This window comes from Scyliorhinus torazame, chromosome 2, assembly GCF_047496885.1.
Source record: "Scyliorhinus torazame isolate Kashiwa2021f chromosome 2, sScyTor2.1, whole genome shotgun sequence".
NCBI classification, from domain to species: domain Eukaryota; kingdom Metazoa; phylum Chordata; class Chondrichthyes; order Carcharhiniformes; family Scyliorhinidae; genus Scyliorhinus; species Scyliorhinus torazame.
In genome coordinates this window covers 90,582,550-90,610,245 of record NC_092708.1, presented here as the reverse complement: position 1 = coordinate 90,610,245, position 27,696 = coordinate 90,582,550, and the positions used below count along the sequence as shown (strand labels likewise).

General features: G+C 52.0%; 1 protein-coding gene across 3 annotated transcripts in view; it reads right to left on the bottom strand.

The window, feature by feature from the left end:
- The window catches only part of slc38a11 (solute carrier family 38 member 11), a 239,926-nt gene that overhangs the window by 129,177 nt on the left and 83,053 nt on the right, over positions 1–27,696 (bottom strand). For all 3 annotated transcript variants that reach the window (XM_072474017.1, XM_072474034.1, XM_072474024.1), the window contains one exon: positions 10,741–10,847. In XM_072474017.1, the coding sequence (XP_072330118.1) occupies positions 10,741–10,847 (107 nt within the window). The remainder of the gene's footprint in view (positions 1–10,740; positions 10,848–27,696) is intronic.

The following is a 27,696-nucleotide window of genomic DNA, read 5'->3' as shown; positions in this document are numbered from 1 at the left end:
TCACGTGTACCAAGGTACAGTGAAAAGTATTTTTCTGCGAGCAGCTCAACAGGTCATTAAGTACATGAGAAGAAAAGGGAATAAAAGAAAATACATAATAGGGCAACACAACATATACAATGTAACTACATAAGCACTGGCATTGGATGAAGCATACAGGGTGTAGGGTTAATGAGGTCAGTGCATAGGAGGGTCATTTAGGAGTCTGGTGACAGTGGGGAAGAAGCTGTTTTTGAGTCTGTTCGTGCATGATCTCAGACTTCTGTATCTCCTGCCCGATGGAAGAAGTTGGAAGAGTGAGGAAGCCGGGTGGGAGGGATCTTTGATTATACTGCCCGCTTTCCCCAGGCAGCGGGAGGTGTAGATGGAGTCAATGGATGGGAGGCAGGTTCGTGTGATGGACTGGGCGGTGTTCACGACTCTCTGAAGTTTCTTGCGGTCCTGGGCCGAGCAGTTGCCATACCAGGCTGTGATGCAGCCCGATAGGATGCTTTCTATGGTGCATCTGTAAAAGTTGGTAAGGGTTAATGTAGACATGCCGAATTTCCTTAGTTTCCTGAGGAAGTATAGGTGCTGTTGTGCTTTCTTGGTGGTAGCGTCGACGTGGGTGGACCAGGACAGATTTTTGGAGATGTGCACTGTGTCTTACAATCTGTCTTTGGAGACTGATTCATTTCAGTACACTAAGGTCAGAATTTCATGTTGCTCAGACGGGCGAGCACCTGGAAGTGCTTGAAGTCACGTGCACATTTTGACTTCAATGTTTTGGTTGGGGGGGCATGCACAAGAGTTGGAAGCACTCCCATCGACAATCAAGCAGGCCAACTGATGCACGATCAATTGCACAAAGACTAACGTTGGGTACAACTGTGGCTTTATTACAGTCAGATGTGTGGCCTCCTGCTGCAGCTGGCGAAATGGCAGGGCAATGGAGGTCATGCATATTTATACAGTTCTCCGTGGGCGGAGCCAGCTGGCAGGAGCTACCTGCGAACCTGTAGTGCAGGTCCTACCTTACATCTCCTATTACAGTGGATCATCACATTCACCCCCTGTTAAAACTGAGTCCGGCGGGGGTGACGTGAAACTATATACAATTAGTGCAATTATGTACAGTGGTAGGGAAAGAAAAGTCCATGTTGACGGTCTGGAGTCCGTCAAAGGTTCAGCCGGTCCGGTGCTTTCGTTGGGAGCGGCGTAACGGTGGCGGTGAAGTCGGTGCTGGCGGTGGTGGAGGTGGCACCGATGGCGGTGGTGGCGGTGCTGATGCTGGCCAGTCATTGGGGAACTCCGGGAGCGTGCTGAAGTCCTCTTCGTCCTCTTGTGTGGAAAAGGGGAGGGGGGGGTGGTCCGGTGGGGTCAATATTGGCGGCGTGGTGGGAGGTGGGGGGGGGGGCATTGGTGGGGAGGTGTGTTGGGGTGGAACCTGACGGTGTCAGGTCCCTGAGTGAGACAGTATCTTGGCGGCCGTCGGGGAACTCAACGTAGGCATATTGAGGGTTGGCGTGGAGCAGGTGAACCCTGTCCACCAAGGGGTCCGCCTTGTGGAGTTGGATGTGCCTACGGAGAAGGGCCGGTCCTGGAGCAGCGAGCCAAGTCAGGAGCGACACCCCGGATGTGGACTTCCTAGGGAAGGTAAATACATGTTCATGGGGTGTGTTATTAGTGACGGTGCGCAATAGTGACCGGATGGAGTGCAGAGCGTCAGGGAGGACCTCCTGCCAGCGAGAGGCTGGGAGGTTCCTGGACCGTAGGGCCAGCAGGACGGCCCTCCAAACCGTCCCATTCTCCCGTTCTACTTGCCCGTTTCCCCAGGGGTTGTAGCTGGTCGTCCTGCTGGAGGCTATACTCCTGCTGAGCAGGAACTGACGCAGCTCATCGCTCATGAATGAGGATCCCCTGTCACTGTGGAGGTAGGCGGGGAAACCGAACAGAGCGAAGATGGTGCTGAGGGCCTTGATGATGGTGGCATACGTCATATTGGGGCATGGGATGGCGAAGGGGAATCTGGAGTACTCATCGACTACACAGAGAATGTACCTGTTACGGTCGGTGGAGGGGAGGGGCCCTTTGAAATCCACGCTGAGGCGTTCAAAGGGGTGGGAAGCCTTCACCAGGCGCGCACAGTCCGGCCGGTAGAAGTGCGGCTTGCACTCCGCACAGATCTGGCAGTCCCTGGTGACTGTCCTTACCTCCTCGACGGAGTAGGGCAGATTGCGAGCTTTGACCAGATGGTACAATCGAGTGACCCCCGGGTGACAAAGGCTGTCGTGTAGGGCCCGGAGTTGGTCCACTTGTGCGCTGGCACATGTACCTCGGGAGAGGGCGTCCGGGGGCTCGTTGAGTTTGCCGGGGCGATACAGGATCTCGTAATTATAGGTGGAGAGCTCGATTCTCCACCGCAGGATTTTATAATTTTTGATCTTGCCCCGCTGTGTGTTAGAGGCGGAAGTTACTAAATTCTACGCCTTGAACCATGAGGGTGACTGTACAAAAGCCTCGGATCGGGACAGAGTGGGATCCGGAGGCTAGGGAGATCCTTTGATTGGCAGGGTGGACCGCGAGGGAGCAGCGCCTTACCGTATCTGGGTGAACGAAGCTTTTGGTGCTCCCGGAGTCCAGCAGGCACGAGGTCGCGTGGCCGTTGATTTTAACCGTCGTCGACACGGTGGCCAGGTTGTGCGGGCGAGATTGATCCAGCGTCATCGAAGCGAGCTGCGGGTAGCCATCGGATGCTTCGGGTGGCGAGCGTGTGCGGTTCCGATGTCAGGAGACCCTGTGGGGGACAAGATGGCGGCACCCATGGTGCGTACATTGCGGGGTCGGGACAAGATGGCGGCACCCATGGTGCGCACATTGCGGGGTCAGGACAAGATGGCGGCGCCCATGAGGTGCACGTGGCTGAAGGGGAACAAGATGGCGGCACCCATTGGTCGCACATGGACCCGGGAGGAGAAGATGGCGGCTCCCATTGTGCATCTGGCATGGGGGAGGGGGCGATAGCAGGCGTGATCGCAGCGACTGCACGGGCCTGGCACACAGCCGCGAAGTGGCCCTTCTTACTGCAGGCTTTACAAACTGCAGTGTGGGCCAGGCAGTGTTGGCGGGGGTGCTTCTGCTGACCGCAGACGTAGCAACGGGGACCCCCGGAGTGCGCGGATCAGCGTGTGGCGCAGGCGTATTGCAAAGGCAGGGCCCCGGCTGAGGAGGTCGTCGGCAGGGTCCAGGAGGGGTAGGAAGGAGTAGAAGGGTGGGAAGCGCGGCGGGAGAGGTACGATTGTACGTTACGGGATGCGACCGTCATGGAGAGATCCAAGGTTTTCGTCTCCGCCAGTTCGAGCGTGGCCCCTTCCAGCAATCGTTCTCGGATGCGGTCCGCCGCAATCCCCGTCACGAAGGCATCGCGCATGAGGAGATTTGCGTGTTCGGCGGCCCTAACGGCCTGACAGTCACAGTCCCGGACGAGTGGAATTAGGGCCCGCCAGAAGTCTTCGATGGACTCACCTGGTAGTTGCGAGCGGGTGGCAAGTACATGCCTGGCGAAGAGCGTGTTCGTCTTCTGCGCGTAGTGTTCTTTGAGGAATTCCATTGCTTTTGTGTAATTCGTGGTGTCTTGGATCAACGTGAACACGCTGGAGCTCAGTCTGGAGTACAGGACATTTATCTTCTGAGCCTCCGTTGGCGCGGGGTCCGCCGCATTGATGTAGGCCTCAAAACATGCCAGCCAGTGAGTAAAGTCTTTCCTGGTGTCGGGCGAGTGTGGATCCAGCTGCTGGCGATCGGGCTTAATTTGGATATCCATTCTGTGGAAAATCTGACTGTAATAAATTGATGCACGATCAATTGCACAAAGACTAACGTTGGGTACAACTGTGGCTTTATTACAGTCAGATGTGTGGCCTCCTGCTGCAGCTGGCGAAATGGCAGGGCACTGGAGGTCATGCATATTTATACAGTTCTCCGTGGGCGAAGCCAGCCGGCAGGAGCTACCGGCGAACCTGTAGTGCAGGTCCTACCTTACATCTCCAATTACAGTGGTTCACCACACTAACGTAGCCCATTAAGGGGTCAATTGAATTGCAATTTTATCTGGCCCATCTGCTTTCATGGTTATCGGGTGGGCCAATTGGCCAGGCAGCCTTTATGTTTCAGCTTCAACCTCAATCCCGGCGGGAAATATCCGGGCTGAAATGAAATTTAAAACGGTTTCTGGGGATGGAGGTTTGTGTTTAAATGTGCTGCCTAGACACTATTTGCATAGTTTTTTTTCATCACAATGTATTTTTCACAGGTCTGCAGCTCCCTGAGACAGCTCCGCAGTGGCTGTCACCCTGAGGGAGCACGTTAGAAGCACCGACTCTCTTCCTGCCCTGCGGGCAGCACTGAGTGTTTCCCAACGCACGTTTCACACTGGTTTCCCGTTTAGTGACCAGACAGCGTGAAATCACGTCCTGGGCCCAACTGCGCTTCCAGGCCTGCTGAGAGCATGAGCCCAATGGATGGAAAATTCAGACACATTGGGGCTGGATTCTTTGGTCCGCCAGCCACATTTTCCTGGGCAGCGCGCCCTCACTGGCAGCGGGAATGTTTCGGGAAATCTGCAGGCGTGGGTGTGCTGCTGACGCAACGGAGAATCCCGCCAGCGGAGAATCCAGCCCATGGTTTTTTCTGTGAGTTAATTGCAAGGTGAATCTAATTCAGGATCCTTGACTTGCCTGAAATAAATTATTTTATTTGAATAGTGGGTGGAATCTTCCCCTCAGTGTGCAGAGTGCTGGTTGAGACATGAAAACTGGCGTGCAGCTCTCCAGCTACACAGCAGTAGTTTCTCTTCATAACATCAACAGTGATCAGGTGAAATAGTCATTACAAGATGGCTGCACCCACATGGGAACGGAGCTCTCAATTCATCAAAAGGTCATAACATATAATACTGCATTGGTATCAGAAATTGAGGCTCCGGGTTTTCTTTTGATTAAATTACAGATTACTGTGATGAACAGATTGTTTACATCAAAATCCTTTGAACTTTAGCATTCAATAATTAATTAAGATTAAAAATATAGGCTTCCGGTTGCGGCTATGCTGAGCTAAGTCGCACGTTCGGCAGCTCCTGCCAGAAACGGACTTTTGGGCTCTTTTTAGGGGCCCCAGCGGCATTTGTTCGACGGTTCCCAGTGTGGGAAGGTGACGGTACGATTTCCCCGGCACTGTATGGATTGGACCAGGAGTGGAGCGGTGAAGAAAGTAATTCTGGTGCAGCGAAAAGTGCGAGGGAGGAAAGTCAAGATGGCGGCGGGTGGAGGCCAGGCAGTGTGGGCGCAGTGGTCGCAAGAGCAGCAGGAGTTTCTCAAGCGCTGCTTCACGGAATTGAAAGCAGAGCTGCTGGAGCCGACGAAGGTGTCGATCGACAAGCTGGTCGAGACCCAGAAGGCCCAAGGGGCGGCGATCCGAGAGGTGTGGCAGAAGGCCTCGGAGAATGAGGGCGAGATATTGGGCCTGGCGGTGAAGGTGGAGGCGCACGAGGCGCTGCATAAGAAATGGCAGGAGAAGTTCGAGGACATGGAGAATCGGTCGAGGCGGAAGAACTGGCGGATTCTGGGTCTCTCGGAGGGAGTGGAGGGGTTGGATGCTGGAGCATATGTGGTCACGATGCTGAACACATTGATGGGCGCGGGGGCCTTCCCGAGGCCCCTGGAGCTGGATGGGATCCACCGAGTACTGGCGAGGAGGCCCAAGTCTAACGAGCCGCCGCAGGCGGTATTGGTGCGGTTCCACCGCTTGGTGGACAGGGAGTGTGTCCTAAGATGGGCAAAAAAGGAGTGGAGCAGCAGGTGGGAGAATGCAGAGGTCCGTATATACCAGGACTGGAGCGCGGAGGTGGCCAAGAAGAGGGCTCGGTACAATCGGGCTAAGGCGGTTCTGCATCAGAAGGGGGTGAAATTCGGGATGTTGCAGCCGGCGCAACTGTGGGTCACGTTTAAGGACCGGCATCATTACTTTGAGATGCCAGAGGAGGTGTAGACCTTTATTCAGGCCGAAAAGATGGACACGGACTGAGGGTCGGTTGTGAAGGGAGGTCGCGGGGGGCTACTGTGGTTACTGTGCTTTGGGGGATGTTCTGTTCTGTATTGTTTCCTTGGGTGCTGGGTGGGGTAGGGTGAAATGGTTCGAAGTGGGGGTTTTGTGAGAGGGTGGGCGTCGGTGGTTGGAAGGACGGGGCGGAGAGGGCGGGGCCGGTCTGATGGAAGGCGCGGGCTTTTTCCCGCGCTAGGGAAGGAAGGGGGCAGGGCCAGGGGGGGAAGGGCGGTGTTGGAGAGGAGTGCCCGCTGATGGACAGGAGGGGGGTGGGGGGAGACTACCACATTGGGGGGTCTTTGGAGTGGCGGGAGTGGCCGGGGTCAGCAGGAGTCAGCTGACTTACGGAAGTGCTATGGGGGGAGCAACGCAGCTCCCTAGCTGGGAGGGGGGGTGGGGAGGGGGGGGGGGGGGGGGGGGGGGCGTTGGTGCTGCATTGGCCAAAGGTGAGCTGGAGCTCGGAGAGAGAGTCGAGGCGGGGGTCTGCCGCTGGGGGGAATGGAGAGTGCGGGAGGCACGGACACGTGGCTGGCCTAGAAAAGGGGATGACTAATCGGCAGGGGTGGGGGGGGGAGGAGGCAGGAAGCCCCCTGATCCGGCTGATAACTTGGAATGTGAGAGGCCTGAAAGGGCCGGTCAAGAGGGCCCGTGTGTTGGCCTGAATGGACTGAAGGCAGATGTGGTTATGCCCCTGGAGATGCATTTGAGGGTGGCAGACCAGGTTAGGCTGAGAAAGGGGTGGGTAGGGCAGGTTTTCCACTCGGGGTTGGACGCAAAGAATCGAGGGGTGGCGATTTTGGTGGGGAAGCGGGTGTTGTTTGAGGCGCTGAACATCGTGGCAGACAATGGAGGCCGGTACGTGATGGTGAGTGGTAAGCTGCAGGGGGTGCGGGTGGTATTAGTGAATGTATATGCCCCGAATTGGGACGATGCCGGATTTATGTGGCGCATGTTGGGCCGGATTCCGGACCTGGCGGCAGGGAGCTTGATAATGGGGGGGCACATTATCACGGTACTGGATCCAGCATTGGACCGCTCCAGGTCCAGGACGGGTAAGAGGCCGGCGGCGGCCAAGGTGCTGAGGGGGTTTATGGACCAGATGGGAGGAGTGGACCCATGGAGGTTTGTCAGGCCGGGGGCCAGGGAATTTTCTTTTTTTCCCCACATCCATAAAGCCTACTCCCGGATAGACTTCTTAGTTATGAGCAGGGCACTAATCCCGAGGATGGAGGACACGGAGTATTCGGCCATAGCCATCTCAGACCATGCCCCGCATTGGGTGGAGCTGGAGCTAGGGGAGGAGAGGGACCAGCGCCCTCTGTGGCGCCTGGATGTGGGCTTGCTGGTGGATGAGGTGAGCGGGCAGATCCGGGGGTGCATTGAAAGCTATCTAGAGGCTAACGATAATGGGGAGGTGCAGGTGGGGGTGGTCTGGGAGGCGCTGAAGGCGGTGATTAGGGGTGAGCTAATCTGCACGAGGGCCCACAAGGAGAAGAAGGAGAGGAGAGAAAGGGAGAGATTGGTGGGGGAGATTTTAAGGGTGGATAGGATGTATGCCGAGGTCCCCGAGGAGGGACTACTCAAGGAGCAACGAAGCCTCCAGGACGAGTTCGACCTGTTGACCACCAAGAAGGCAGAGGTGCAGTGGAGGAAAGCGAAAGGGGCGGTGTATGAGTACGGGAAGAAGGCTAGCTGGATGTTGACACACCAGCTTCGGAAGCAGGAGGCAGCGAGGGAGATTGGGGGAGTTAGGGGTAAAGTGGGGAACACGGTGCGGAGTGCAGTGGGAATAAATGGGGTATTTAGAGACTTTTATGAGGGGCTGTATAGGTCTGAGGCCCCGATGGAGGAAGGGGGGGATGCGTCGATTTTTGGATCGACTGAGGTTCCTGAGGGTGGAGGAGGAGCAGGTGGCTGGGCTTGGGGCACCGGTAGGACTGGAGGAGCTGACTAAGGGGCTGGGGAGTATGCAGGCAGGGAAGGCACCGGGGCCAGATGGGTTCCCGGTGGAATTTTACAGGAAGTATATGGACCTGCTGGGCCCTCTATTAGTGAGGACTTTCATTGAGGCGAGGGAGGGGGGGAGGGGGGGGGGGGAGGGGGGCGAGGGGGGGAGGGGGAGGGGGGGGCTACTCCCGACGATGTCCGGGGCGCTGATCTCGCTGATCTTGAAGCGGGACAAGGACCCATTACATTGACGGTCATATAGGCCAATCTCTCTCCTCAACGTGGACGCGAAGCTGTTAGCGAAGGTGTTGGCTACCAGAATTGAGGACTGTGTCCCGGGGGTGATTCACGAGGACCAGACGGGTTTTGTGAAGGGAAGGCAGCTGAATACCAATGTGCGGAGGCTCCTTAACGTAATCATGATGCCTGCAGTGGAGGGGGAAGCGGAGATAGTGGCGGCGATGGACGTGGAAAAGGCCTTCGATAGGGTGGAGTGCGGGTACCTTTAGGAAGTGTTGAGGAGGTTTGGATTCGGGGAGGGGTTCATTACTTGGGTTAAGCTACTTTACGATGCCCCGGTGGCGAGTGTGGCCACATTCGGAGGAGGACGGAATACTTTTGGCTGTACCGGGGGACGAGGCAGGGGTGCCCCCTATCCCCCTTGCTATTTGCATTGGCAATTGAGCCTTTGGCTATGGCTCTAAGGGAGTTCAGGAACTGGAGGGGGCTGGTCCGGGGGGGGGGGGGGGGGGGGGGGGGAGAGGAACACCGGGTATCGTTGTATGCCGATGACTTGTTACTGTATGTGGCGGACCCAGTGGGGGGGATGCCGGAGGTGATGCGGATCCTCAGGGAGTTTGGGGACTTTTCCGGGTAGAAGCTCAACATGGGGAAGCGTGAGCTCTTCGTGGCACAACCAGGGGACCAGGGAAGGGGGATAGACGAGCTTCCATTGAAGTGGGCGGTTAGGAGTTTTCGGTACCTGGGGATCCAGGTGGCCAGGAGCTGGGGGGCCCTACACCAGCTCAACTTGACGAGGCTGGTGGAGCAGATGGAGGAGGAGTTTAAAAGGTGGGGTATGCTGCCACTCTCCTTGGCAGGTAGGGTACAGACGGTGAAGGTGACGGTGCTCCCGAGGTTCCTTTTTATATTCCAGTGCCTCCCCATCCTGATCCCTAAGGCCTTTTTTAAGCGGGTCAGTAGGAGCATCATGGGATTCGTGTGGGCGAAAAAGACCCCGAGGGTGAGAAGGGTGTTTCTGGAGCGGAGTAGGGACAGAGGAGGGTTAACGTTACCTAATCTGTGTGGGTATTACTGGGCTGCCAATGTGGCGATGATATGCAAGTGGGTAATGGAGGGGGAGGGGGCGGCGTGGAAGAGGCTGGAGATGGCGTCCTGTGTGGGCACGAGTCTGGGGGTGCTGGTGACAGCACCGCTGCCGCTCCCGCCGACTAGGTACACCACGAGTCCGGTGGTGGCGGCAACTTTGAAAATTTGGGGCAGTGGAGGCGCCACAGGGGTGAGGTAGAGGCTTCGGTTTGGTCCCCGATCCGGGAGAACCATCGGTTCGTCCCGGGGAGAATGGATGGAGGGTTCCTGAGCTGGTGCAGGGCAGGAATTAGAAGGAATGGGGACCTGTTTTTAGATGGGACGTTTGCGAGCCTTGGGGCGCTGGAGGAAAAATTTGGGCTTCCCCGGAAATGCCTTCAGGTACATGCAGGTAAGGGCGTTTGTAAGACGGCAGGTGAGGGAGTTCCCGCTGCTTCCAGCACTCAGGATCCAGGATAGGGTGCTCTCGGGGGGGGTGGGTTGGAGAGGGCAGGGTCTCGGCGATCTACCAGGAGATGCAGGAGGAGGAGGAGACCTCGGTGGAGGAGCTAAAGGGTAAATGGGAGGAGGAGCTTGGGGAGGAGATAGACAAGGGTTCATGGGCGGACGCCCTGGGTAGGGTTAATTCTTCCTCCTCTTACGACAGGCTTAGCCTGATACAATTTAAGGTTCTTCACAGAGCGCATATGACAGGGGCGAGGCTGAGCAGGTTCTTTGGGGTGGAAGACAGGTGTGGGAGGTGCTCGGGGAGCCCAGAAAATCACACCCACATGTTCTGGGCTTGCCCGGCGCTGGATGGGTTCTGGAGCAGTATTGCGAGAATGGTGTCTAAGGTGGTGAACACCCGGGTTAAGCCGAGCTGTGGGTTAGCACTATTTGGGGTATCGGACGAGCCGGGATTGCAGGAGGCGAAAGAGGCCGGTATTCTGGCCTTTGCGTTGCTGGTAGCCCAGCGGAGGATTCTGCTACAGTGGAAGAATGCGAGGCCCCTGAGCGTGGAAGCCTGGATCAGCGACATGGCAGGGTTCATTAAATTGGAGAGGGTAAAATTTGCCTTGAGAGGGTCTGTGCAAGGGTTCTTCAGGCGGTGGCAACCGTTCCTAGACTTTCTAGCGGAGCGTTAGGGGGTGGTCAGCAGCAGCAGCAACACAGAGGGGGAGGGAAGGGGGGGTGGGAGGAGGGGGGGTTGCACTTTGTGTTTTCTACTGTGTTTATTATTGCTTAATGGGGGGGGTTTGTGTATTGGGGGAATTCGTGATGTAGTTGTAAGATGTTTATTTATGTGCTCTTTGTTTTTCTTTTTTCTGTAAGGGGGGGGTTTGTTGAAAATATGTAAAAATTTGAATAAAAATATTTCTTTAAAAAAAAGATTAAAAATATAATCACCTTTCCGAAGTTAACAATGTTGCGGCACAGGGACAATGGAAGTACAAGTAGAAAGGTTGTTAGCATAATTACAAAATGCCTCTCGGCTAATATGCTTTCAGGACCGACTGAAAAAGAAAAGATGAAATGTTAGAATTAAATTTTACAAGGGAGGTTCCAATATTAAGAACCAAAATATTGCACTAATTTACATATCCACATCCAATTGCCTCAGGTTTTGAACTGTGTGGAATATTGGTTTGGGGCGGCACGGTGGCACAGTGGTTAGCACTGCTGCCTCACAGCTCCAGGGGACCCAGGTTCGATTCCGACCTCGGGTGACTGTCTGTGTGGAGTTTGCACATTCTCCCCATGTCTGCGTGGGTTTCTTCCGGGTACTCCAGTTTCCTCCCACAGTCCAAAGGTGTTCAGTGGATTGGCCATGCTAAAATTGCTTCCTAGTGTCTAAGAGGCAAGTTACGGGGGATTAGGCTTAGGGTGCTCTTTTGCAGTGTCGATACAGACTCGATGGGCCAAATGGCCTCCTTTTGCACTGTAGCGGTTCTATGCTTCTATGATTCTTTAAAAAAAAAAATTTAGTGTACCCAATTCATTTTTTCCAATAAAGGGGCAATTTAGCATGACCAATCCACCTATCCTACTCACCTTTGGGTTGTGGGGGCAAAACCCACGCAAACATGTGGAGAATGTGCAAACTCCACACGAACAGTGACCCAGAGCCGGGATCGAACCTGGGACCTCAAGGCCGTGAGGCAGCAATGCTAACCACTGTGCCACCGTGCTGCCCTGATTCTATGATTCTAACACCAACTAACTGTTCCAACACCTGACTAGCTCACATTCCCAATATCTCCCGACAACCCCCGACCAACCAAAAGCCCCCTCAACACTCCCATAACCCTCAACTCTCTGACTATCTCCCCACCCCTCGACTATCCTCTCAACTCCAAATTACCTACCGACCACCACCCCACCGCCTACCCTCACCTGTCTGACCAACTCTATCCCTTCACCCACCCACCTGCCACCTTACCCTCTCACCCACTTACCGTACATATTTACCTTCTTTCATAGCTTGTCAAAGTAGCCTGGGGACATTTAAATTTACTGGAATATGATGATTAATGCTGTAAAAAGGGGGGTTGGATTGGTTCCCCCCAACCTTCCTACATTATGAAGAAGGACTCTGCACTCCATTTTTCTGAGAGTGGCCAGTTCAGAAATCTGAGCGACAAATGTGGTACTCCAGTGCAAGGTTAGGTAAACAAAAGTGGAGAGGCAATCCGACATTGATTGCCACTCCCAGAAGATGTGGCCCAATATTGTGGAGAAACGCAACTTTAACATACCATTCTTCAATACATGGACAGGCACAATGATTAACCTTTCTCCTAACCTGGAATCTTCAACTGTTTTGTAATGTTAAAGTCAAAGTGGTTAAAGAAACAATTTTCTAATCACTGTGACTAGTAATGCCACTCCCTTTGTCATGTGCAATCCTCCGGTCGAATTATTTGGGCTGGCCTAAAATGTCTTCTTAACCCCACTGTAAAGGTTTGGCAATTCTACTAATTTTGTGAATATGTAACTTTTGTGGAATTTATTCCTTCACCATTTTTAAGAAGTTCTTTTTGAATTTCTGTTGAACAATTAAAAGTCAAAGTAATTGGTGAACAGGAGTCATTTGTGAAGAAGCAACATTATTTTATTGTTTTATGACAAAGTTCCTTGAGCTGAAACAGCTGTATGTGTCTTCACGGCCCACAATATTTTGCTTAAAATCAGTTTAAAGGAATGGCTAAAGCAGTCTGAACGAAGAATGATACCTGTGTTTAAACAAACCATGTATTGCATTAATTCATCTGTGCCAGAGGGGAACCTTTATTTTCTGATATCTGGAAGGCTTAGATTTAAATATGTTGACAAGAGAATGTTGCTCTATTTATGGTTTCTCTGTATCTGGAAGGACATGTATATTTGTTTGTAATGGAATGTAAACCTTTAAGGAAATAGGTAATAGAGCCACATCTCAGTTTACAACCCATGAAATGGGAAAAAGGATGACTTGCTATTAGTCTACATGGTCCTAGTTACAAAGTGAGGTGACCCAAATGATTTGTATCCTATAGCCAATAGGAGAGATGAATTTGGAGCTTCTCCAAAAAAGAAGGAAGAAAGAAAGACTGAGGGCCACAGTTGAAGAAATAGTGACTTTGTTGGCACAGTGATACCATGGTTTCTGGGGTATCATAGAATATACAGTGCAGAAGGAGGCCATGCGGCCCATCGAGTCTGCACCGGCCCTTGGAAAGTGCACCCTACCTAAGCCCACATCTCTACCCTACCCCGTAACCCCACCAAACATTTTCAGGACACTAAGGGCAATTTAGCATGGCCAATCCACCTAACCTGCACATCTTTGGACTGTGGGAGGAAACCCGAGCACCCAGAGGAAACCCAAGCAGAAACGGGGAGAACGTGCAGACTCTGCACAGACAGAGCACCAAGCCGGGAATCGAATCTGCGACCCTGGATCTGTGAAGTAACTGCGCTAACCACTGTGCTACCGTGCCGCCCTAATTATTTTTTGCAAGAAGACAGAACAAGACTCTTCTGGACACAATTCAACATCACTTCCAAGACGGGGACAAAGAAGAGGGACGTCACATGTGCTGACAACACCAAGGGTTCCTAGGGATCTTGAGAGATGAGAAAATTCTATTGTCTTCTCTGCTTCTTGTTGAGTATGTGTAAAACCTTGTTGAATAAATTATACTTGATTCATAACTACCAGCTAGTTGTACCGTGTAGGTCAAATACAATTTATAATAATTTATAATCTTTATTAGTGCCACTTTATTAGGCTCAACACTGTAATGATGTTACTGTGAAAATTGGTGACATTAGTGTGAGAAATTATGAATTCGGAACTTTTTTAATTTTAAGGGTTTTATACCTCAAAACCCTGAACCTTACACCATCCCTAAGCTGTATTACTCTTGCAGCGCTTTTTAAAAAATGTTCATGAACCTAACTGCAATGTTTATAAACATCTAACTATGATTGACAGCTCCTGACCACATGAAAACCAGGGGCGAAATTCTCCGGAAACGGCGCAATGTCCGCCGACTGGCGCCCAAAATGGCGCAAATCAGACGGGCATCGTGCCGCCCCAAAGGTGCGGAATGCTCCACATCTTTGGGGGCCGAGCCCCAACCTTGAGGGGCTAGGTTGGCGCCGGACGAATTTCCGCCCCGCCAGCTGGCGGAAAAGGTCTTTGGTGCCCCGCCAGCTGGCGCGGAAATGACATCTCCGGGCGGCGCATGCGCGGGAGCATTAGCGGCCGCTGATGGCATTCCCGCGCATGCGCAGTGGAGGGAGTCTCTTCTGCCTCCGCCATGGTGGAGACCGTGGCGGAGGCGGAAGGGAAAGAGTGCCCCCACGGCACAGGCCCGCCCGCGGATCGGTGGGCCCCGATCGCGGGCCAGGCCACTGTGGGGGCACCCCCCGGGGCCAGATCGCCCCGCGGCCCCCCCAGGACCCCGGAGCCCGCCCGCGCCGCCTTGTCCCGCCGGTAAGGTAGGTGGTTTAATTTACGCCGGCGGGACAGGCATTTTAGCGGCGGGACTTTGGCCCATCCGGGCCGGAGAATCGCGCGGGGGGGCCCACCAACCGGCACGGCGCGATTCCCGCCCCCGCCGAATCTCCGGTGCCGGAGACTTCGGCAACCGGCGGGGGCGGGATTCACGCCAGCCCCCGGCGATTCTCCGACCCGGCGGGGGGGGTCAGAGAATCTCGCCCCAGTTAAGTGCTTCCTACTCAGAAAAAGAGGAAGTTCAAGCACTTAACTCCTGGATGTTTATAAATATTGTGATTAAGTTCAAAGGAGGCTACTTGGGATGCATCCAAACATGAAGGGAAATGAAAATAAACATTCAGGCATCTGGCTGCCTGGAAACTGTCAATTACAGTCTACTAAAAGCTATTTCTCTTTGAAGTGCATTAAGAAGTCTTACAACAACAGGTTAAAGTCCAAATTCTTTGAAGTGAATAGAGGCTTTGCAGACTTTAAAGGCGTGTGATGTGGTTTTGTCTTTCCATGAAGTAACAGTTGCTGCTTTCAACACTTATGTCTGAGGTAACAGGTGTAAGGGGCAGGTAAGTGAAAAGGCAGTGATTTTTTCAGTTTCTGCCTGGACTGCTCTTTGGCTACCAGGAAGTGGGGAATGATATGGTGGGCAGTCCCTTTTTAAATGGGGTTCTCAGATAAGGAGGGGTCTCTGATGGGGTGTCTGATGGGGGTCTCTTTGAGGGACCTGGTGGGGGTCTCTGATTGGGCTCTCTGTTGGGTGGGTTTGGTAAGGGGGCCTGATGGGGCGGCTGGGGCTACAGTGGGCAGGCTTTGCATTGTGAATGGGAGAGCGCCCTCTGATGGACTTTGCAGGGACCTACCTTAAATACGTACCCCCTTAGCCCACAGCGAATTCCATCGCAACAGTGTTTAGCACTGTTGTTTCACAGTGCCAGGGTCCCAGGTTTGATCCCCGGCTTGGGCCACTGTGCGGAGTCTGCACGTTCTCCCTGTGTTTGCATGGGTTCCCTCTGGATGCTCCGGTTTCCTCACACAAGTCCCGAAAGACATGCTGTTAGGTAATTTGGACATTGTGAATTCTCCCTCAATGGATTCCGTACAGGCGCCGAAATGTGGTGACCAGGGGATTTTCACAGTAACTTCATTGCAGTGTTAATGTAAGCTTACTTGTGACAATAAAGATTATTATAATATTATTATTAAGGCTTGCATCAATGCAAACCCGTGTGAATCCCAGCCGAGGGACCCGGGATCAATTCCAGCTTTGGGTGACTGTGTGGCGAATCCGTTGCCCAGCCTGTTAATAAGATGCAAATGGATCATTTTGAACCACTTGCATCCTCTCACTGGTGCACGGCACGAACCTCAACGCCGCTGCCAGCGGGGGAGCGGCGCAGCGCAAAAGGATAGGCTCCCGTGTTTTTTCCCAAAACGGGACTTTCCACCACATCGGGAACTCCACTACCAGTGCCACCCCATAGACTCTATTTATTTACTGCGTGTCCGAGCAAAAGCCTCCTGATATGTGCTGAACCTAAAAACTGTGTGTAAGAAAGCGTCCTCCAGGTTGTGTTGCAATAATTCTAGATTAAAATCTTTGAAGAGGTGGGTAGTTTGCATCTTTCAATTATAAATTGTAGCTAGATTTAGTAAGCAATTTAAGAGCTTTAAAGTTGTGGAAAGGGCAGTGTTATATTACAGGGGTGTGATATATACGCTACTCATTTGTCTTGCCGAGTTATACTTAACCTGATGATAAACAGTCAAAGTCTTCCAGTTGATGACAAAGCATTTATTGAGTAACAAAATAATATACTTGTGAGTTCTTTACTTTAACATTTTGACAAGTAGTAGAATTAAGTAAGATTGAATTAGATTAACAATGAATATAATACACTACACTCTGACCTGGTCACACTTCTATCTTCTAGCTACAACATACACGAAGAGAAGGAGAGAAGTGGAGAGAGCGGTGTTATAACCTGCCTGATTACTACTGGCTGGGGACTAATGGCAACTCTACAGTATGAGCTTCCCCAATAAGGGGGGGTGCGGGGGGGGGGGGGCGGGGGGGGGGGTGCGGAGAAATCATTAGCAGAATCACCTGCATAAATAGAGCTGGCCAGTATGGAACCAGCCAGAGAGGAGTGAGCAGTAGTGGAGTACTGCTGCTGCTGTATATATGTAATTGTAAATAAAGTTATTTCTTTCTATTCTACAAACGCGTGCTGGATTCTTCATGGCCCTCACAAAACTGGCGACGAGGGTTAAAGTGGATAGCTGTCTATGCTGCTGAAGCCACCTTCCTGGATTTTTGTTGGATACAGGTTGGAAGTTTCTTTTCTGTTGCACCATGCCTCTCTATGGACGTTTGGATGTCTTTGAAGCTGCGCTGGAAAGTTGGATCCAGTACGCACAACGGATGCATTACTATTTCCGAGCGAATAACATCAATGAAAACGAGTGCCAGGTGGTCATTTTGCTCACCACCTGTGGCCCACATACGTTTGGGTGATTAGGAGCATTACGTAGCCATCTGCGCTGGACACCAAGACGTTTGATGAACTTGTGACCTTGGTGGGGCAACATTTAACCCAACCACGCCAATGGTAGTCCAGCATTACAGGTTTAATATTGCAGAGAGGACCCCAGGAGAATCCCTTGCTGAGTTTCTATCCAGGCTGCGATGATGTGGGGATGCCGGCGTTGGACTGGGGTGAGCACAGTAAGAAGTCTTACAACACCAGGTTAAAGTCCAACAGGTTTGTTTCAAATCACGAGCTTTCAGAGCGCTGCTCCTTCCTCAGGTGAATGAAGAGGTAGTTTCCAGAAACATATATACAGACAAAGTCAAAGATGCAAGACAATGCTTTGAATGCAAGCATTTGCAGGTAATTAAGTCTTTACAGATCCAGCGATAGGGGTAATCCCAGGTTGAAGAGGTGTGAATTGTCTCAAGCCAGGACAGTTGGTAGGATTTCGCAAGCCCAGGCCAGATGGTGGGGGATGAATGTAATGGGACATGAATCCAAGGTCCCAGTTGAAACCGTAGTCATGTGTGCGGAACTTGGCTAGAAGTTTCTGCTCAGCGATTTTGCGTTGTCGCACGTCCTGAAGGCCGCCTTGGAGAACGCTTACCTGGAGATCAGAGGCTGAATGCCCTTGACTGCTGAAGTGTTCCCCGACTGGAAGGGAACATTCCTGCCTGGCGATTGTCGTGCGATGTCCGTTCATCCGTTGTCGCAGCATCTGCATGGTCTCGCCAATGTACCACGCATTGGGACATCCTTTCCTGCAGCTTATGAGGTAGACAACGTTGGCCGAGTCGCATGAGTATGTACCGCGTACCTGGTGGGTGGTGTTTTCACGTGTAATGGTGGTACCCATGTCGATGGTCTGACACGACTTGCAGAGATTGCCATGGCAGGGTTGTGTGGTGTCATGGTCGCTGTTCTGAAGGCTGGGTAGTTTGCTGCAAACAATGGTTTGTTTGAGGTTGCGCGGTTGTTTGAAGGCAAGTAGTGGGGGTGTGGGGATGACCTTGGCAAGATGGTCATCTTCATCGATGACGTTGCAGGCTACGATGGATTGCGGAGTACTGTGACTATGGTGAGACTTTGTTAGAAATATTACGCGACCGTTTGGTTTGCGGTATTAACAATGCAGTCACCCAGAGAAAGTTGTTAGCTGAGCCGACATTGACTTTTCAACAGGCCATTCAGATAGTATTGTACCGAGAGAGCGCAGAACGGGGAGTGCAGGAGCTACAGGGAATGGAGGTGCACGCCTTGGGGCGCAACCCCTTCCGTCGAATAGTGTTTCCCCGCACCCCTGCCATACCTTGGGTGGGGCGGTGTCTGGATCAACACCAGTGGCTGCCGAAGGATGAGGAGCCATGTCAGTGTTGGACTTGTGGGCGCCAACCCAGTTGTGGACGCCAGTCCTAGGGGAGCCAGAGGTGCCGTCGTTCCGACAGAAACTGGGGCCAGCCCAGGGGCCATACCTTCCATTTGGATGAACCTGTGGTGACTACTCCCGAGCAGTAGTCGGAGGACGATTGCCTGCAGCTGAATTGTGTGGCAGCTCCCCGTGTGGCCCCCATTAAGGTGACAGCACGGGTCAATGGTCACTCGCATGAGGTGGAGTTGGACACTGGTGCAGCGGTCTCCATGATTGCCCAGAAGACATTTGGCCACAGCAAGCAGGGTATGCGGACCCTTACATTAACTGATACACAGGCCAGGTTGGCCACCTATACGGGGGAACCATTGGACATTGCTGGAACTACGATGACCCCTGTTGTTTATGGACACTAGGAGGGGCGTTTCCCGCTTATCGTGGTGCGCGGCCACAGGCCCAGCACGTTGGGTCGGGACTGGTTGCACCATTTGCGGCTGCAGTGGCAGCACATCCGTCAATCGGGTTCTGGAGGGTTGACGGAGGTACTAGGCCAGTACCTAGATGTATTCCAGCCCGGTTTGGGGAAGATAAAAGAGGCTATAACCCGTATCCAGGTTGAACCAGGAGCCAGGCAACGTTATTTCCGAGCGGGCCCGGTGCCTTACACCTTGCTCGAAAAGGTAGAAGCAGAGCTCACTCATTTAGAGGCCTTGGATATTATCAGGCCTGTCCAATTCGCTGACTGGGCAGCGCCAATTGTATCTGTAATGAAGCCAAATGCCACGGTTCGCTTGTGCAGCGATTATAAACTTACAGTGAATACGGCTTCCCGGTTCGCCCGAAATCCAATGCCCCGCATAGAAGATCTCTACGCGAAGCTTGCAGGCGGACTCCGGCCATATGTAACTATTAAGACACACCGGGGCCTGTATGAGTATACACGGTTGCCCTTTGGAGTATCTTCTGCCTGCGCTATCTTTCAACGCGTCATGGAGGGCATCTTGAGAGGTTTACCACATGTCGCTGTTTACTTAGATGTCGTTTTGATTATGGGGACGTATGAGCAGGAAGATTTGGAAAATTTGGAGGCTGTCCTTAGATGCTTCTCAGAGGCTGGAGTCCGTTTACGTCATACAAAGTGCATCTTTCAATCGAAGGAAGTGGTCTACCGGGGTTAGCGGGTGGACCGCGATGGTTTGCACCCCATCGCAGAGAAAGAGCACGCAAGTCAACAGGCCCCCGCCTCGACTTACACTTCGCATCTTCGTTCTTTTCTCGGCCTCGTAAACTATTACGGAAAGTTCCTTCCCAATCTGGCAACTTCGCTGGCCCCGTAGCACCTTCTGTTGAAGAAGAATCACAGCTGGATTTGGGGTCAGCCGTAAGAAACCGCTTTCCGGCGGGTGAAACAGCAATTGTTGTTGGCTGGGTTACTAATCCACGATGATCCTGAAAAGCCTTTGCACATCACCTGTGATGCATCCCCATTTGGTATTGGGGCCGAGCTGTCCCACAAGATGGAGAACGAAGCCGAGCGGCTGATAGCTTTCGCCTCCCGCACATTGACTGCAGCGGAAAAGAAGTACGCGCAGATTGAGAAGGAGGGCCTGGCAGTGGTCTTTGCGGTGAATCGCTTCCACCAGTATGTTTATGTCCGCCACTTCACTATCGTGACTGGTCATAAGCCTCTGCTTGGACTTTTCCGAGAGGATAAGCCTACGGGTATTCTCTACAGCATAAACCAGGGACCCAGATAGCGAATGCCGATGCACTAAGCCGATTGCTTTTGTCGACCGGCCCCATGTTGATCCCCACGACCGGTGAGGTGGTTGCAACCCTAAATATTATGGACTCAGACGGATTGGATTGGATTTGTTTATTGTCACGTGTACCGAGTGATGCACAATCAATGACCACTAAAGCGAGGTTGTAGTCCAACTGAAGGCTTTAATAAGCTAGATGTTTCCCCCAGCAGCTCAGGTACAGAATGAAGGCTGCTAGGGCGACACGGGTTCTTATACCCCACCTAGCAGGGCGGAGCTATCATACATTCTAACCAATAGAAAGCATGCTGTTTCCACCAATGGTGCTTTAGCCTATCAGGTACCGTAATACCTATAATACCACATTCACCCCCTGTTAAAAAAGAATCCGGCGGGGGTGGTGGCCTGAAACTACAAAACATGGCAACGTGGTATAATTTGTTATGGAGGTACCGGAATACCTCAGTACAGTGTTTTGTAACTATTTACAATTCTGATAGCTATGTACATTTGATGGTTTACATTTACAGTTTACAATTAAAATGAAGCAATCAGTCGATCAGGGGCCCTGGTCATCCTCTATGATCGTCGGAGCTTTTGGTGGTGACTCCGGTGGAGGCTCGGGCGTCTGTGACTCCGGGAGCGTGGCTTTGATCTCCATGGCAGCTTCGGCACCCTTAGACGGCGCTGGTGGGGAAAACGGTTGACCTGGGAAGGGAGCGCCTGCGGGGGGCATCGGTGGGTGGGGGTGCCAAAACGGGGCCGGCGAAAGGACCGATCCTCCTGTAAGGTGCTGCGGTGGAGGGTAGGGTGGGACTGGTGGCTGGGATATGCGTGGGGTTCCGGCGGGCACCAGGTCCCGTAGGGAGACTGTATCTTGTCGGCCGTTGGGGTACGCCACGTAGGCGTACTGGGGGTTAGCATGGAACAGATGGGCCTACTCGACCAACGGGTCCGACTTGTGCACCTGCACGTGTTTTCGGAGCAGGATGGGTCCGGGTGCTGCCAGCCAGGTCAGGAGAGAGGTCCCAGAGGAGGACTTCCTAGAGAAGACAAAGGAGACGTTCATGGGGTGACTGATTGGTGGTTGTACAAAGCAGTGACCGGATGGAGTGGAGGGCATCCGGGAGGAATCCTTGCCAGCAGGAGACTGGGAGGTTCCTAGACCGTAGGGCCAGTAGGACGGTCTTCCAGACCGTTCCGTTCTCCCTCTCTACCTGTCCGTTACCCCGGGGGTTGTAACTGGTCGTCCTGCTCAAGGCGATGCCCTTGCTGAGCAGGAATTGACGCAGTTCATCGCTCATAAAGGAGGACCCCCTATCACTGTGTATGTAAGCGGGGAACCCGAACAGTGCAAAGATGCTATGGAGGGCCTTGATGACGGTGGTTGCGGTCATGTCCGGGCAGGGGATGGCGAATGGGAACCGTGAGTACTCGTCAATCACGTTCAGGAAGTACGTGTTGCGGTCGGTGGAGGGGAGGGGGCCTTTGAAGTCCATGCTGAGGCGTTCAAAGGGACGGGAAGCCTTTATCAGGTGCTCTTTCTGTGGTCGGTAGAAGTTCGGTTTGCACTCCGCGCAGATTTGGCAGTCCCTGGTGACTGTCCTGACCTCCTCGATGGAGTAGGGCAGGTTGCGGGTCTTGACAAAATGGAAAAAACGAGAGACCCCCGGGGAGCAGAGGTCCTCATGGAAGGCTCGGAGGCGGTCCACTTGTGCGGTGGCACATGTGCTGCGGGACAGGGCGTCAGGAGGCTCGTTTAGCTTCCTGGGACGATACAAGATCTCGTAGTTGTAGGTGGAGAGTTCGATCCTCCACCGCAAGATCTTGTCATTTTTTATCTTGCCCCGCTGTGCATTATCAAACATGAAAGCAACCGACCGTTGGTCCGTGAGGAGAGCGAATCTCCTGCCGGCCAGGTAATGCCTCCAATGTCGCACAGCTTCTACTATGGCCTGGGTCTCCTTTTCGACTGAGGAATGGCGAATTTCGGAAGCATGGAGGGTACGAGAGAAGAAGGCCACGGGTCTGCCCGTTTGGTTGAGGGCGGCTGCCAGAGCTACGTCGGACGCAGCGTTCTCGACCTGGAAGGCGAGGGACTCATCGATGGCGTGCATAGTGGCCTTTGTAATGTCTGCTTTAATGCGGCTGAAGGCCTGGCGGGCCCCTATCGACAGGGGAAAAGCTGAGGATTGGATAGGGGACGGGCCTTGTCCGCATAGTTGGGGACCCACTGGGCTTAGTAGCTAAAAAACCCGAGGCAATGTTTCAGGGCCTTGGACCAGTAAGGGAGGGGGAATTCCATAAGGGGGCGCATGCGTTCAGGGTCGGGGCCTATAACTCCATTTCGCACTACGTAGCCGAGGGTGGCTCGGCGGTCGGTGCTAAACACGCATTTATCCTTGTTGTATGTAAGGTTAAGGATTTTAGCGGTCTGGAGAAATTTTCGGAGGTTGGTGTCGTGGTCCTGCTGGTCATGGCCGCAGATGGTGACATTATCGAGGTACGGGAATGTTGCCCGTAAACCGTACCGGTCAACCATTCGGTCCATCTCGTGCTGGAAGACCCAGACCCCGTTGGTGACACCGAAGGGAACCCTTAAGAAGTGATGGAGCCGCCCATCTGCCTCGAAGGCAGTGTATTTGCGGTCACTAGTACGGATGGGGAGCTGGTGGTAGGCGTACTTGAGATTCGCCGTGGAGAAGACCTTATAATGCGCGATCCTGTTTACCAGGTTGGATATGCGGGGGAGAGGGTACGCGTCCAGCTGCGTAAACCTGTTGATGGTCTGACTGTAGTCGATGACCATCCTATGCTTCTCCCCGGTCTTTACCACCACTACTTGAGCTCTCCAGGGGCTGTTACTGGCTTTAATGACCCCTTCCCTCAGTAGCCTTTGGACCTCTGACCTAATAAAGATCTGGTCCTGGGCACTGTAGCGTCTGCTCCTGGTGGCGATGGGTTTCAATCCGGGGTGAGGTTCACAAACAGGGAAGGCGGGTCGACCTTAAGGGTCGCAAGGCCGCAGACAGTAAGGGGGGGTATAGGGCCGCCGAATTTGAAGGTCAGACTTTGAAGGTTACACTGGAAGTCTAAACCCAGGAGTGTAGCCACGCAGAGGTGGGGAAGGACGTAGAGATGGAAATTTTTGAACTCCCTTCCCTGGACTGTGAGGTTTGATACACAAAACCCCTTTATCTCCACTGAGTGGGAACCGGAAGCCAGGGAGATTTTTTTGATTAATGGGGTGAGCTCTCTCTTTTCTTTTTCTTTTATCCGCAAGTTATAGCTTCAGATTTTCGGCGGGAGCAGTGGCCAGGGGTCTGTCGGGAAGGTAAGTAGCTAGGAGAAATTTAACTCTTCGTGGGTTGGTAAGTATTGTGATTGGTAAGTAAAATCCTTATTCCTTTCACTTATTCATTATTTGATATGATATTTGTAATCAGTTAAGGTAAAGTGTAAAAATGGCAGGAGATCCCAGACCCGTGTTATGCTGCTCGTGCTCAATGTGGGAGTTCAGGGACGCGGCCGATGCCCCTGATTCCTTCATGTGCGGGAAGTGTGTCCAGCTGCAGCACCTGTTAGACTGCATGATGGCTCTGGAGCTGCGGATGGACTCACTTTGGAGCATCCACAATGCTGAGGAGGTTGTGGATAGCATGTTCAGTGAGTTGGTCACACCGCAGATTAGGATTGGTGAGGGAGACAGGGAATGGGTGACCAAAGGCAGAGAAAGAGCAGGATGACAGTGCAGGTGTCCCCTGCGGTATCTCCCTCCAAAACAGGTATACCGTTTTGAATACTGTTGGGGGAGATGACTCATCAGGGGAAGGCAGTAGTAGCCAGGCTCATGGCACAGTGGCTGGCTCTGCTGAAAAGAAGGGCGGGAAAAAGACTGGCAGGGCTATAGTCATAGGGATTCAATCGTAAGGGGAGTAGACAGGCATTTCTGTGGTCGAAAGCAAGGCTCCCGAATGGTATGTTGCCTCCCGGGTGCACGGGTCAGGGATGTCTCAGATCGGCTGCAGGACATACTGAAGGGGGAGGGTGAACAGCCAGTTGTCGTGGTGCATATAGGCACCAACGATATAGGTAAAAAACGGGATGAGGTCCGACAATCAGAATTTAGGGAGTTAGGAGATAAGTTAAAAAGTATGACCTCAAAGGTAGTAATGAAATGAAATGAAATGAAATGAAAATCACTTATTGTCACAAGTAGGCTTCAAATGAAGTTGCTGTGAAAAGCCCCTAGTCGCCACATTCCAGCGCCTGTTCGGGGAGGCTGTTACGGGAATTGAACCGTGCTGCTGGCTTGCCTTGATCTGCTTTCAAAGCCAGCTATTTAGCCCTGTGCTAAACAGCCCCAATCTCAGGATTGTTACCAGTGCCACGAGACAGTCAGAGTAGAAATTCAAGAATATTCAGAATGAATACGTGGCTTGAGAGATGGTGCAGGAGGGAGGGGTTCAGAATTTTGGGACATTGGAACCGGTTCTGGGGGCAGTGGGACCATTACAAATCGGATGGTCTACACCTGGGTAGGACTGGAACAAATGTCCTAGGGGGTGCTTTTGCTAACCAGATTAGGAAGTTAGAGGTCAGTAAAGAGGCAGCAACTAAAGCCAGTAAGGTACTAGATAATAAACTCAATGTGACTAAGGGGAAGAGTAGACAGGGAAGAGATGATGAACGCAAAGGGACAGGTGGTCTGAGGTGCATTTGTTTCAATGCGGGAAATGCAGCAGGTAAGGGCTTGAATTAGTACCTGGGAATATGATGTTATTGGTATTACGGAGACTTGATTGAGGGGAGGGCAAGACTGGCAATTAAATATCCCAGGGTATAGATGCTTCAGGAGGGTAGAGAGGGAGGTAAAAGGGGTGGAGGAGTTGCATTACTGGTCAGAGATGATATCACAGCTGTGATGAAGGAGGGCACGATGGAGGATTCGAGCACTGAGGCAATATGAGTAGAGCTAAGAAACAGGAAGGGTGCAGTAACATTGTTGGGACTTTACTACAGGCCTCCCAAAAGTGAGCATGAAGTAGAGGTACAAATATGTAGACAGATTATAGAAAAATGTAGGAGCAATAGGGTGGTCGTGATGGGAGATTTTAACTTCCCCAACATTGAATGGGATTCATGTAGTGTTGGAGGCGTAGATGGAGCAGAATTTGTAAGGAGCATCCAGGAGAGTTTTTTAGAGCAGTATGTAAATAGTCCAACTCGGGAAGGGACCATACTGGACCTGGTATTGGGGAATGATCCCGGCCAGGTGGTTGAAGTTTCAGTTGGTGATTACTTTGGGAATAGCGATCACAATTCCATAAGTTTTAGAATACTCATGGACAAAGACGAGAGTGGTCCGAAAGGAAGAGTGCTAAATTGGGGAAAGGCCAACTGTAACAAAATTCGGCAGGAGCTAGGGAATGTGGATTGGGAGCAGCTCTTTAAGGGTAAATCCACATTTGAAATGTGGGAGTATTTTAAGGAAAGGTTGATTCGAGTGCAGGACAGACATGTCCCTGTGAAAATGAGGGATAGAAATGGCAAGATTAGGGAACCATGGATGACGGGTGGAATTTTGAGACTAGCTAAGGTGAAAAAGGAAGCACACATAAGATCTAGGCAACTTAAATCTGATGATGTTTTGGAGGAATATCTGGAAAGTGGGACAAATCTCAAATGCCCAATAAAGAGGGCTAAAAGGGGTCATGAAATATCTTTGGCTAACAGGGCTAAGGAAAATCCCAAAGCCTTTTATTCGTATATCAGGAGCAAGAGGGTAACTAGAGAAAGGGTTGGCCCATTCAAAGACAAAAGAGGGAATTTATGCGTAGAGTCAGAGGAAATGGGTGAGATTCTTAATGAGTACTTTGGGTAGCACGGTAGCATTGTGGATAGCACAATTGCTTCACAGCTCCAGTTTCCCAGGTTCGGTTCCGGCTTGGGTCACTGTCTGTGCGGAGTCTGCACATTCTCCCCGTGTGTGCATGTGTTTCCTCCGGGTGCTCCGGTTTCGTCCCACAGTCCAAAGATGTGCAGGTTAGGTGGATTGGCCATGATAAATTGCCCTTAGTGTCCAAAATTGCCCTTAGTGTTGGGTGGGGTTACTGGGTTATGGGGATAGGGTGGAGGTGTTGACCTTGGGTGGGGTGCTCTTTCCAAGAGCCGGTGCAGACTCGATGGGCTGAATGGCCTCCTTCTGCACTGTAGATTCTATGATAATCTATGACTTTGCATCGGTATTCACCAAGGAGAGGGACATGACGGATTTTGAGGCTAAGGATGGATGTTTAAATACTCTAGGTCAAGTCGGCATAAGGAAGGCGGAAGTTTGGGTATTCTAAAAGGCATTAAGGTGGACAAGTCCCCAGGTCCGGATGGGATCTATTCCAGGTTTCTGAGGTAAGCGAGGGACGAAATAGCTGGGGCCTTAACAGATATCTTTGCAGCATCCTTGAGCACGGGTGAGGTCCCAGAGTTCTGGAGAATTGCTAAAGTTGTCCCTTTGTTTAAGAAGGGTAGCAGGGATAATCCAGGGAATTATAGACTTGTGAGCTTGACGTCAGTGGTAGGCAAACTGTTGGAGAAGATACTGAGGGATAGGATCTATTCACATTTGGAAGAAAATAGACTTATCAGTGATAGGCAGCATGGTTTTGTACAGGGAAGGTCTTGTCTTGCAAGCCTAATAGAATTCTTTGAGGAAGTGACAAAGTTAATTGATGAGGGAAGGGCTGTAGATGTCATATACATGGACTTCAGTAAGGCGTTTGATAAAGTTTCCCATGGCAGGTTGATGGAAAAAGTGAAGTCTTATGGAGTTCAGGGTGTACTAGATAGATCGATAAAGAACTGGTTGGGCAACAGGAGACAGAGAGTAGTGGTGGAAGGGAGTGTCTCAAAATGGAGTAAGGTGACTAGTGGTGTTCCACAGGGATCCATGCTCGGACCACTGTTGTTTGTGATATACATAAATGATCTGGATGAAGGTATAGATCGTCTGATGAGCAAGTTTGCAGATGATACTAAGATTGGTGGAGTTGCAGATAGTGAGGAGGACTGTCAGAGAATACAGCAAAATATAGATAGATTGGAGAGTTGGGCAGAGAAATGGCAGATGGAGTTCAATCCAGGCAAATGCGAGGTGATGCATTTTGGAAGATCTAATTCAAGAGCGGACTATACGGTCAATAGAAGAGTCCTGAGGAAAATTGATGTACAGAGAGATCTGGGAGTTCAGGTCCATTGTACCCTGAAGGTGGCAACGCAGGTCGATAGAGTGGTCAAGAAGGTATACAGCATGCTTGCCTTCATCGGACTGGGTATTGATTACAAGAGTCGGCAGGTCATGTTACAGTTGTATAGGACTTTGGTTAGGCCACATTTGGAATACTGCGTGCAGTTCTGGTCGCCACATTACCAGAAGGATGTGGATGCTTTAGAGAGGGTGCAGAGGAGGTTCACCAGGATGTTGCCTGGTATGGAGGGTGCTAGCTATGAAGAAAGGTTGAGTAGATTAGGATTGTTTTCGTTGGAAAGACGGACGTTGAGGGGGGACCTGATTGAGGTCTATAAAATTATGAGAGGTATGGACAGGGTGGAGAGCAACAAGCTTTTTCCAAGAGTGGGGGTGTCAATTACAAGGGGTCACGATTTCAAGGTGAGAGGGGGAAAGTTTAGGGAGATGTGCGTGGA